The 12,532-nt window shown below is 49.1% G+C and overlaps 1 protein-coding gene across 1 annotated transcript in view; it reads left to right on the top strand.

Moving 5' to 3' along the window:
* The window catches only part of ABCB6 (ATP binding cassette subfamily B member 6 (LAN blood group)), a 42,050-nt gene that overhangs the window by 21,920 nt on the left and 7,598 nt on the right, over positions 1–12,532 (top strand). Inside the window, exons 6-15 of the mRNA XM_063116782.1 lie at positions 13–205; positions 366–487; positions 2,531–2,640; positions 2,904–2,969; positions 3,975–4,100; positions 7,302–7,378; positions 9,070–9,133; positions 10,559–10,644; positions 11,936–11,993; positions 12,183–12,287. Coding sequence (XP_062972852.1) covers positions 13–205; positions 366–487; positions 2,531–2,640; positions 2,904–2,969; positions 3,975–4,100; positions 7,302–7,378; positions 9,070–9,133; positions 10,559–10,644; positions 11,936–11,993; positions 12,183–12,287 — 1,007 coding nt within the window. The remainder of the gene's footprint in view (positions 1–12; positions 206–365; positions 488–2,530; positions 2,641–2,903; positions 2,970–3,974; positions 4,101–7,301; positions 7,379–9,069; positions 9,134–10,558; positions 10,645–11,935; positions 11,994–12,182; positions 12,288–12,532) is intronic.

Below are 12,532 nucleotides of genomic sequence, written 5' to 3'. Positions count from 1 at the left end.
TCCTCTCCACAGGGTCCACTGGCTTCATTAGCAACATGCGCACCTTCCTCTGGATCCGGGTGCAACAGTTCACCAGCCGCGAAATCCAGGTGCAGCTCCTCAGGCACCTCCACAGCCTGTCTCTTCGCTGGCACCTGGAGCGCAAGACGGGCGAGGTGTTGCGCAGCGTTGACAGAGGCACGAGCAGCATCAACAATCTACTCAGGTACGTGGGGCACCTCTGGCTGGCGGGGAGCCGCCTCAGCCTTTGGGCAGCTGGCTCACAGGTACCTGGCATTCAAGCATCCTGTTAGGGTGGGGAGGCCGGGGGCGGGAGGGGCTTGCAGACCACGTGGCCTGACCCTTCCCAACTTCCTATCCTGCAGCTACATCGTCTTCAGCATCTTCCCCACAGTGGCCGACATCATAATTGCTATTGTGTATTTCACCTCAATGTTCAGTGCCTGGTTCGGTCTCATCATCTTCCTCTGCATGAGCCTCTACCTGGGTGAGTGCTTGGGACGAGGGGAGTGGGGAGTTAGGGGCGGGGTGGGTGGGGAGGGGGAGGTTTATTTGTGTATTACATTTTTAAGCCGTTCAACAGCCCCAAGTTCTCTGGACGGTGGTTCCAATGAAAAACGTGAAAATGCAAAATGGCAAGAAAACAAGTCAAATAAAAACAAAACGAGATAAGTCTGATAAAACCCAAGATAAAACCAGTGGGAGCACATAATAAAAGTAAGAGTACATAATAAAGTAAGAGCACATAATAAAAAACCAGCCAAAGGGTTTAAACGATATCAAAGATCTGCGGGCTTGAAGAACAGTTCCTAAAATGCCTGGGAAAATTAAAAAAGAAAAAGGTCTTCATTTGGTGCTGAAAAGACTGGAGACTTTCCGCTGTCTCAGCAGTTCTGGGACAGAGCCCCATAGCTCAGGGGTGGTGGATCCTCTGGCCCATGAGCCAAATCCAGCCTTCCTGGGGTCCCAAGCTAGCCCTCTGGGGTTATCCAGATGGCCCTGTCCCGTTTCCCCAAAGCACGGATCATTTTGCACAGTCCTTTCCCCCATTGTAAAAGCTTGCAGTGCCTCTCCTATAAGGGTTAGATACTGGCAGCAAGAGCTTTCAGCTAGCGTGTGCTGGTGTTCGTTGTGTTTTTGGCCCCACCCCTTTTTCCTTTGGCCCCGCCCACTCCAGGAATTGAGGGGGCAGATGTTTCTCTGAAACTGAATTCGGCCCTTGAGCTGAAAAAGGCTCCCCACTCCCACCATAGCTCCCCACTCCCACTGTGGGTGTCAGGCCTTGTACCTAGTGGGTAAATTTATTAGGAAATGGTTTGAGAATGTCAGATATTCTTTGCAAGCGTATTTCTGTAAGACGTTCCCATGGGAGTAGCTGGTTCACTCCTCTGTTTGCATAGGGGAAAGTTCCAAGAGATTAGACTCCCTTCAGGTGGGAAGAGATGTTCATTGCTTAAATAAAGCTTTGTAGATTACTAGCAAGCCTCGTTATTGCCTCCCAAGAAGGCAGGAGGTTTTCTGAGAAACAGGACAGCAGAGCAGGGATGAGTAGCTGAGCTGGGACTGCAATACACCTGCATCCATTCTGCGAGGAGGAGGAGGAGGAGAAGCTGAGTAAATTCTGCAAAGCAGGCAGATATGTGTATGCGTGTGCTTGATTTACCTTGGGTTGAATCCTGGCTATATTAATCATGCTTTAATCCAATTTAAACTAATGGGACTAATTTATTGACTTATTAATTACATTACTATACCTCCCAATAGCCGAAGGTCTCTAGGTAGTCCGCAAAATTAAAACCACAAAATACAGCATAAAATGCAATATAAATTATGCTAGTTTAAAGCTACAGTATGAAAGTGCAACAGGAGTCAAACCTAGCAGCAGTGCAGAGATTTAAAATGCAGTAGCAGATTTAAAACAGCAGAGATAAAAAAAACAATGGAATGTTAAAATGCTAAAAATGCCTGGGAAAATAAAAAGATCTTCACCAGGTACCAGAAAGAGCACAACATAGGCACCAGGCTAACCTTTCTAGGAAGCTCATTCCACAACCTGGGTGGCACAGCAGAAAAGTCCCTTTTCCTGGTAGCCTCCTGCCTTACTTCTTTTGGCAGGGGCTCTCGGAGAAGAACCTCTGAAGATGACCTTAGGGTCTAGGCAGGTACATATCGGAGGAGACGATCCTTTAGGTAACCTGGCCACAAGCCATTTAGGGCTTTGAATGTTAATATTCACACTTTGAATCAGCCCAAGAAAGGGACTTGCAGCCAGTGCAGCTGGGAAAGTACTGATTAATATAATCACGTTGGCCAGTCCCCATTAGTCATGACATGCATATGTTTACCTGCGAGATTTCCTCTTCTACTAGCCTTGGAAGGCATGCAGATGTATTTAAGACCCTGCTCAGCTACCCTTCTGCCCCGCAGCTTCTGAGAATATCAATAACGCTTTGTCTACATGCCTTTGAGATACCTTCATAAGGCCTAGAGACCTGTTTTAGTGATTTAGGGCCTCTCTCTTTCCCCACAGCGTTGACCATTATCATGACCGAGTGGCGAACCAAGTACCGCCGGGAGATGAACACTTGTGACAATGCAGCCAGGTCTCGCGCAGTTGACTCGCTTCTCAACTTTGAGACGGTACTCAGAACCTCCACGCCCTGAGGCTGCTGTGTGGGGAGAACGGGCAGGGCGAGCAGATGCCCAGAAGCCTCTCTGGCCGGCTTTCTTGCTCAGAGTGCCTAGAAGGGATATGACTCCGGGTTTTGGATTGGTGGAGGAGGGGATCACACTGAACCCACCAGCCGGGTGCATGTCTTTGGTTTATAGGGAAAAGCTGGATGGCTTAAGAGTGGGGAAAGCCCACCCTGCCACTGACCAATCCCTGGTCTGTTTTATTGCAGGTGAAATATTACAACGCTGAGAACTATGAGGCCAGGCGCTTCAATGATGCTATTGTCAAGTACCAGGTAGAGAAGGACCACGATGTGGGGATGGGTTTTGTTTCTTCCATGCATCCTTTGGGATGCACTGTTTTCTTCACCACAAATAAATTCATGGAAAGAAAATGTGGAGTTAGGAAAAGGCCCGATAACATAGGAACTGAGCCATAGAGTGCCAGAGACGTTCCCAGGGGATTCCCTGATGCTGACATGTTTGTCAAAGACCATCATACCTCTCTGTCCAGCAGCAAACAGCATCAGCTACTCAAATGCTGCTCTCCTCTTGAGTTGGCTGACTAGATGTGGAGGCAGCAGAAGCAAAGCAAGCTCAGAGCAAGTTCTGAACATAGGGGAGAGTGTATGCTGGCTCACTGCTATAACAGTAGAGAAGGGACATGATCCTTTATGGGCTAGAATATCTCTTTCCTGTAAGTAGGGAAAGAACCAGATCCAGATGGGATGATCTTGGTTCACAAACCTGCCGGCATTGAGTAGGGGGCAGCAGAAGTCAGGCTGGTCATTGGGTTTTTTTTTAATATTAGAATCCCAAGATCCATCAGCTAGGTGCAAAAGATGTACACGTTGCAGAACTAGGTGCCTCTGAGCGCGTTCTGAGTTTAGGAGCTGTGAATGGAGCAGTCCTTCCACATACAAATCCACTCCTGGTTACCCCAAACTTCCTTCATTTCAACAGTGTAATTTAGGCCAGGAGAGGAGTCCTTCTCTTTCTGCTGTTGGGACTCAGAGACTCATGACGATCTGCTGCAGATCAGCCACAGACCTACCAGTGGGGTCCCAGTTTATCTTCTGCCCACCTCTTGGTGTGGAGGACCAGAGGTGGAGAGTGGTGGGAGGCGCATATCTGCGTGATCTAAACCTCCTTGCAGAGGGGGGCAGGGGGGCTCACCCCCTTTCCCCCTCCTTGGGGTAACATTGCCCAGCTGTGTGGAGGCGAGAGGGGAATAAGAACCGGCAGAGTGTTTCCGGGGCTGTGCTGGAGAGGCCCACTTCCTTCCCTCCTCCTCCTGGCAGGTCTCAGAATGGAAAGTCAACGCGTCGCTGGCACTGCTGAACCAAACGCAGAACCTGGTGATCGGGTTGGGGCTGCTGAGCGGATCCCTGCTGTGTGCATACTATGTGACCAAGAAGAAGCTCCAGGCAAGTCCCTTCCCATTGCAGCACCCGCGGAGTCAGTGGCTTCCAGCTTACATGTCACTCTTGCTATGTATAGAACATAGGGAGCGGACTTGTACTGAGTCAGACCATGGGTCCGTCTAGCCTAGTGTTTCCAATACTGACTGGCAGCAGCTCTCCAGGGCTTCAGGCAGGAGTCTTTCCAGCCTACCTGGAGATGCCGGGGATCAAACCTGTGACCTTCTGTCTGCATGGCCTGTCCCTACCATTGAGCTACAGCCACAGTTTGTGGAGCAGCTGACTACATGAATTATCTCTCATTGTATGGAGTGTTTCCTTGCCAGTGCCAACCAACACCACAAAATCTAGTAGTCACTTGGTAATTGTTCACACAATGGCACCAATCTGGAGAAACAGAGAGCCACTTTCTCCATGTTGTGACAGCTGCCATGTGGGAGTTGTTTCCGCTGGCCTTTGGGCTGCAAGTGAAGCCCTGGATTTCTTCAGAATGAACCCAGGCAGCTGACACTAGACACACAGGAGCACATGTTTCTCAATGTAGTAACTGCTAGGGATGGGTGAGAAATTCATTCACTATGCAATTCCGTTGTGGCTTGAGCTTTGCAAATTTGCACTTCATGAACTAGAACACAGTTACATTTTTAAATCCATGCCTTTCTGAGGTTTGTGAGGCAGCCTACCAAAATTATGTGTACATTTGAAGAAGTGTGCATGAACCAAATATACAAAAATGTGTATATTTAGAAAGTGTTTACACAAAAATCCTTGATTCAGTGAAAAAATCAGCAAAGAATGCATACATTTGAAAACGTGCACCAAAAATGTATTCATTTGAAAAAATGCATAGAAAAATGTGCATATTTCAAAAAATGCACACAAAAATATGTCCAGATTCTTGTGCAGACTAAGAAGCTTTTTCAAAGTGATGTGGAAATGGGACAGAAAGGACTTAGCAGTGGAAACACGAGAACTTGTGCAAAATCGAGTTTGAGAAGTTTTCCCATTTCTACTCAATCGTCATGGTCTTGGGATAGCTGTGGTGTGTTTTAGGTCCCATGAAAAGCTAGGAAGGCCTGCAGGTGGGAGGCTGTGGTGAGGACTGTGAAGGTGGAAGGGTTTGCCGCTTAAGAGCCATGAAGGAAGGCTATTGGGAGAGGCCGTGGCTCAGTGGCAGAGCACCTGCTTTGCATGCAGAAGGTCATAGGTTCAATCCCTGGCTTTTCCAGGTAGCATTAGGAAAGACTCCTGCCTGAAACCCTGGAGAGCCGCTGCCGATCAGTGTTGACAATGCTGCGTTAGATGGACCAAGGACGTGTCTCAGTATTAGGCAGCTTCCTATGTGGCAGAACATAGTCCGATTAAGTTGTAGGACGGGATGGCTGGAGACGGCGTTGGGGGGTGGGGAGCATAAGCGCTTTGCCATTTCTGAAAAGTCTTTGTGAAGGCTAATTCGTGTTCTCCGAGTTCAGCGCTGAGTGGAGGTTGAAGCTAGCGCTTGACTCATGCTGAGAAAAACGGGCAGCCGAGGGTGCCGGAGATTAAAGCAAAACCAGATTGGGGCATTAGACCTCTCTTTGAGAACAAAAGCCGTTGCAAACAAGAGCCGAGGCTGGAAAAGGTTTGTCACCAATTAGGAGATCTGAAGGGTGTGTGTGTGTGCGTTAGAGGTGGGGTGGGTGGGGGCGGACCCTGCCCAATGGGAGCGAGTTTCCACCGACATCAGACGAACGAGACCGGCCTGTTTGGGGTTTGTATTCCAGATGTGAAAACACACACTCCCACATGGAGTACTATCCTAATGATAAGAGACAACCAGGAGATTTTTTTTTTTTAAAGAAACAGGGTAGGAGGTAGTTACAAAAATATGAGGAGCAGGGGCTTTCACCCTGAGATTAAGGCCAAAGGAGTTGAATGTGAATTATATGGAAACAGAGCTTGGTTAAACGCCAAGGAAAGCATTGCTTGTCATAAACCTTGTGTACTGCTGCTAAACCAAAGCTGCATCAAATCAACGTTGCTTTGGAGCAATGCTGTGTACGGGGTTTTACTCACAACCTGGTCTGACTTCTTGCAGTATTTGAGAATATTTGGGAAGAAATCTCGCCACCACCAGTCAGTCTGGCGAATGAACTTGGGTTGCCTCGCTTTCCTTTACAGCAGTGACGGGGAACCGACTGTAACTTTTTCATCCTTCCATTGGCCACGCTGATGGATTTGGGGTCCCAACAACATCCGGAGGGCCACACGTTCCCCAACCGTGCCTTGACGGTTCAGGTCGTTGGCTGCTTGCACGGGTGAACTGCACCCGCTCTCTGCGTGTGGTAGGGCGTCATTGTCATTGAGGTGGTAAACCCGCATCTGGGCTGTAACTCTTCAGATTTTAGGTGAGACTGATGCTCCTTTATACCAAACAAATCACAAAATTATAATCCCTTCTCATAGGAAATAGCATGTTGGGGAGATGGGTTTTACCCTACCCTACCATATCCTTCTTCATATTTAATTTTCAGTGGAGGAGATTTTTTTATTTAATTTTTGTGTGTGTGGCGGAGCAATCAATCATGTACACCCCAACCTTAAGTCTGAAAAGCAACAGCCCAGATGCTTAGGCCCAACTTAGAAGTTACATAGAGTTCTTTCCTTCCTGAAAGCTGCCTCAGCAGACTTTCATTCTAAGCAGAGGGAGAAGAGACTGCTTTTCTTTTCACCCCCATTTTAGTTCACGATCTCTCTCACATGCACGCACCAGCTGCTTGTCTCCCTAGGCATGATCAGGCAGCTGCCGATGGACCACACCGCAGCCGGGGCCCACTGACAAGAGCCCCCTGGACCTGCTCCTCTTCCTCATTGCCCCCTGCTTGTTCACCTGCCTCTCGCTCTGGCCCAGTCAAAACGCAACTGCCTGCGTGCTCATTGGTGCTCTGCATTTCAAGTAGGCAAGTGGTAGGAATGGCGAGGAAGAGCAGCTGATGACCATGGCAACGAAAAGGCAGACTCACTAAGGGAGGGCCCCCCATTAAGGGTGTCTCGTCCAAGGGCCCAGAAAAACCTGGAGCTGTCACCGTAGAGATCTCAGATTTTTTACCTGTGGGTGGAGAAAAGCTTAAGAGCAGAGGGGTGATTTTGAACAAATGGTCAGAAGGTCATGAGTTAAGCTGCCCCTTCCGTTCTTTTGGCTCTGACCCACATCTTTGTTCCCTCCAGGTGGGCGATTATGTTCTCTTTGGCACGTACATCATCCAGCTGTACACCCCACTGAACTGGTTTGGCACCTATTACAGGTAACCGCCATGGCTACTCTTACAGGCTACTCTGTTCTGTGTGTTGGTTATCCATTCGGGTGTGTAAAGAGGAGTGTGTGGATGAAATCTGGGAAACCTTCTCCATACGGGCAAGAATTGGAAAATTAGGCAATGTTGCACAAAAGCAACGTGATCCAGGCAGAGTGCCTGTGCTCCTATTTCCCAAATTCAGCTTTGTCTGTTACAGGAAAACACCACACAGACCCAGTTCACATATAACGCCAACCCATGGGCTGTTTAACCCTTGTGTTGTCAGGAGCGAGCATCCTGCCTCCCGCTCGCCTGCTACTTCTGCATCATTTCTGCTTTTGTAAACAACCCAGGAACACCTTGTTTTGTCATGATGTGCAAACCCGGAACTCTGGGTTGTTGAGGAAAACAACCCATAGTTTTCACCCATGGTGTGTTGTTGGATTAAAACTCTGGGTTGTTTTCCCCTCAACAACTCAGAGCTGCAGGTTTGCACATCATAGGTTGTTTACATTGTGTTCCTGGGCTGTTTATAAAAGCAGAAAAAGAGGAGAACCAGTGAGTGGGCGGGGGGGAGCAGCTTGCTCACTCCTGCATGGTCCCAACCAGCTATGGGTTGTTTAACCTGTGAACCAGGTCATAGAGGGTCTAATTGATGTCTATCCCATTCCCTCTCTGGTAAGGAAATCGATGGAAGTGGGGCAGCCATGTCTTCACACTCAAAATACCGACATCGATTAGATCCCATCAATTTAATTTCAAGAGAGCAGGGCCCTATTTATTTTGTAAGGAAGCTTACTGGGAATATATGATGTCACTTTACAGATGCTTCGTAGGTAGGGCAGAGTCAAGTGAATTTCCGTGGCCCATTAACAATTTGGCTTGTAAATTTGAAGGTGGATCCAACAAACAAAGGAATAGTCAGCCCTGATCATTTGTCAAATGTTCCACATAACATTTCTGAATGAAGAATGAACAGTTGAAGAGAAGGGGTCTATACAATGAAATAGACACTGGATATATTAAAATATAGCTAAACTGAGTTGGAATTGGCCCACAGTACAACAATACAGAAATGGCCCCGTGGTTTCACAGCAATTTCTACTCTGCTTTATGGTGGGCTGATCCTAATTATGAGCTGGATATTAAGTTCACGTTTTTCACAAGCCAAGTCCATAACGAGACATGGAAGCTTGTTACACATGTTGTCTCCCTCCTGCAAAGTTTTTCTCTCCTCCTTGCATGAATTACTTTTGCACAAACACTTAACTCCAACAACGGAATGAGAAAAATCACAAAGCCCTTCCTCAGCCCCAGGAAGTTGAACACCAGCCTTGGGAAATTGAAACCTGCCTGGCTGATTGTCTATTTGCCTCATGAAAGGCTTTCTTAGGAGTCTGCTTTGCCCGCTGGCCTCCGCTTCCTCTGAAGTTTCAGTGATGGTTACAAAGGAGGAGGTGTGACATTATTTAGTGTGTGAACATGTGTTAAAGGTTTGGGGAGGTCTGCTGGTGGGGGAGGCGTGACAGATGGGGTTTGAGTCTGTGCTTGGGATCGCATTGATGTCCATATTTGGAGTTTGATGACATGGCTGCTCCATCTCTTTCCCTCCCAGAGAGGGAATGGGGTGGTCCCATGCCCACAGCCTACACCTGGTCGCTTCTGAATGATGTAAAGCAGGCTCTGTTTTTCCTTTTCAGAATGATCCAAAGCTCATTCGTTGACATGGAGAACATGTTTGAGCTCTTCAATGAGGACCAGGAGGTAGGTTCAGACGTCGCCTGGGCTGCAGTGGAACTGCTCTGTTCCCTTTCTCAGTTCTCCCTGCCAGTACTCATAGGAACATATGAAGCTACCTTATACTGAGTCAGACCCTTGGTCCATCTAGCCCACTGACTGGTGGCATCTCGCCAGGGTTTCAGGCAGGATGCTTTCCTAATCCTGCCTGGAGGTACCAGAGATTGAACCCAGGACCTTCCACATGCAAGGCAAGTGCTCCACCGCTGAGTTACAGTCTCTACCCAATTAGGTAGAATCAGTTACCTAGGATACCTAGGATAAGGTGTAATCAGTTAGGTGAAATCAGTTACCTAGGGAGGTTGTGGGCTCTCCCACACTAGAGGCCTTCAAGAGGCAGCTGGGCAAGCATCTGTCAGGGATGCTTTAGGGTAGATTCCTGCATTGAGCAGGGGGTTGGACTAGATGGCCTTGTAGGCCCCTTCCAACTCTGCTATTCTATGATTCAAACATATACACACTAGAAACCTAGTGACTTAATTGTTTTCTGGGAGTGGTCCCATCCCTTGCATTCCTGCCTCCCCAGCCTGGTTTTATTGAATTCCTCACATTCTCTTGTTGGGCTCCGGGCTCAACCCCTGAAATGCAAAGGCAGTTGTTGGCCTGGAAACGAATGGAGGTTTCTCTTTGCACAGCACTCGCACCCTTAGGGTGCCATGATGGCCACTGTCATAACTGTCTCTTTTAATAGGTGGCTGGTAGATGGCTGGTAGGCCAAAGGGCATCCTCCATTTTCAGATAGGGCATTTCATTGACCAGGAAACTACCATAATACTCTGGGTGGCGGATGTTGCCATTAGGACACTGCTGCTTCTGAACCTCCCTGAGGTGTGTGCCTGGGGCAATATACCAGTCCAGACTCATAGTCCATCTAATCTGGTGTTGTCTACTGCAGAGGTCTGCAGTGCAGCTCCCACAAGCACCAGAGCACCATGGGTACCTCTAATGGTGGCCCCTGTGAAGGTGGCCCCAGTGTGGTGCCAGTGGGCACCTGCAAAATGTTTGTTATTATTATGATTTCCTTTTTTAGTATGCATACATGGGTTTGTATATAGCCATAGCAATGAATTTATTTATTTATTTATTTATTTATTAAATGTATATACCGCCCCCATAGCCACTCTGGGCAGTTTACAAAAGTCATGAAAGGCATACAATATCCAAATAAGTATCCATTTGAAAGTGGCATCTGTACACCACCTGTTCAAATACTGAACGCATCGTAAGGTTCTCAGTCCATTGCCTTATGGGAGATGAGCGTTTATCTTTCCAATTCACTGATGCACACACTCATTTAAATTATTTACCTGCTTCATGGAAATTAACAAATGTTCAGCTTGAATGGATTCTCCGCACCCTTTTGACAGCTGAAAGACTGTGTTAAACTTGCAGGTAAAGGATGAACCAGGTGCTGGGGAACTTCGGTTTCTGGCAGGACGCGTGGAGTTCGAAAATGTCCATTTCGGCTATGTGGAAGGGTAAGGCGGAAAGTAGGGAGAGGCTGGGGGCAGGAGATGGTGTGGTGGCCCTGGAAATGAGGGGGCTGGGGGACCTGAGGTAGGTAACCAAGGGCCAGAGGCCACACTGAAGGTGTTAGTGAGTGTGAGGCGGCCATAGGCATGAGGTCTGTGGCACCGCGCTAAAGCTTTCCAGTGGAATTCTGTCAAGTGAAATAATGGCCTCTATTTTGCAGCTCCCTCCTGATCTGGAACCCGTGGAAATGGTGGGAACCAGAATATCTCTTTGGGAGAAATGTCTGGCCCAGTACATCACAAGGCTCCTTGGTGTCTCCCACCACCTTTCTCCTGGCTAAGGAAAGCTGGGACACACCCAAGCCTCCTTGGACAAGGTGTTGTGTAGAGAAGCGCTTCTCCACCCCACACCTTGGCTGGGTGCCTGGCTGCGTGCGTGCGTGCGTGCGTGCACTGAAGCCATCTGGACCAAGGCATTCGTCTCCCCTGAGCCTCCGTCCAGGGAGCTTTGCCTGCCCTGCCCCTTTTGCCATGGAGGGTGGGGAAGCAAGGCAGGCAAAGCGCTTAGCTCACTACTTCCACTTCCAATTTGTGCTTGTAGGTGCCCTAAGTAAGGGGAATCCCCCTCTTTTCTCCAAAATAAGAGCAAGGATCCCTCTCTCTCTCTGCCCCCTCCCCACCCCTGGGTAAAGTCTAGAGGTCAAAGGCTTGTTGTTGAGGGGGGAGGGGGGAGTCCAAGCCTCTGTGGGATGGTGGTTCCCCATTCCTGTTATAAATACTCTTATCTTGCATCTCCACTCACATCCTATGGAGCATCCCTGCTCATTGATGTCCATATGTTCAGTTTGCTATGAGGTAGGGTTGGGGGGTAGACTGGAGACAGTCCCGTTCTGGGGTGGAGTGAGGTATAGTGAGTAGTGTGTGTGTGTGTGTTGCACTGGGGCTCGAGAGATCCAGGTTCTGGTCCCCGCTTGGCCATGAAGCTCACTGGGCGTCTTTAGGCCAGTCACTGACTCATAGAGCTGTCGTGAGGAAAAGATGGAGAGGAGGAGGGCCACGGAAGTCACCCTGGGCTCCTTGCAAAAGGGGAAAATATGGGACCTAAATGTAATAATTAAAGAGATGCCTCTCTATGCTCCTTTGCACTCTCACAGAGTACTTCTGTTTATCACCTGGAGTGGGGTGGTTGACTGTCCCGTTTGAAAGGGGTTGGAGGGAGTCCAGGAGGGTGAAGGGAAACACGGGTGGATGGGTTGAAAGACGGCTGACTCCTTCCTTGCATTCCCTCTCTCCACAGGAGGGAAATCCTGCATGACGTTTCCTTCACAGTGATGCCTGGGCAGACCCTAGCGCTGGTAAGGGCAGGTGGGGGATATGGGGGGTGGAGGAGAGCTAACGGCGTTTCATAACAGCAGAGCCCTTTTTCGCCTGCTCTGAAACGTGGGCAGCCCCAGGCCCCAGGGAAAGAGCCCCGGGCAGAGGCTGGAGCCTGGGACCTCTCCCTGCTCCCCACTTCCTCCCTCTTCTCTCCCTTCCCTGCTCAGGTGGGCCCCTCTGGCTCAGGGAAGAGCACCATCATTCGCCTGCTCTTCCGCTTCTACGACGTGTGGGGAGGCTGCATCCGAATCGACGGCCAGGACATCTCCAAGGTAACAAGAGGGCTTGACGCTGCGGTGAGAGGCAGAGGCTTTACAAGTGAGGTGTCACATAGAGGATCAGCCGTCCACCGTGGCGGGCCTGTGTGCATGTGCACATGCATGCAGATGCATGTGCGTGCACACGTTTCTCTCCCTCCTCCGGACTTTTGCTGCCACAGCTTGGCTGCTTTATTCCCGGTTCACGTTCGTTGCCCCCAGCAAAGCAGAGACGTGTGATTCCACTTAGCGGTGGATGA

The sequence above is a fragment of the Elgaria multicarinata genome, chromosome 2, assembly GCF_023053635.1.
Source record: "Elgaria multicarinata webbii isolate HBS135686 ecotype San Diego chromosome 2, rElgMul1.1.pri, whole genome shotgun sequence".
Classification (NCBI taxonomy): domain Eukaryota; kingdom Metazoa; phylum Chordata; class Lepidosauria; order Squamata; family Anguidae; genus Elgaria; species Elgaria multicarinata.
Note: the sequence above shows the minus strand (reverse complement) of the source record. Positions and strands in the feature narration are given on the sequence as shown.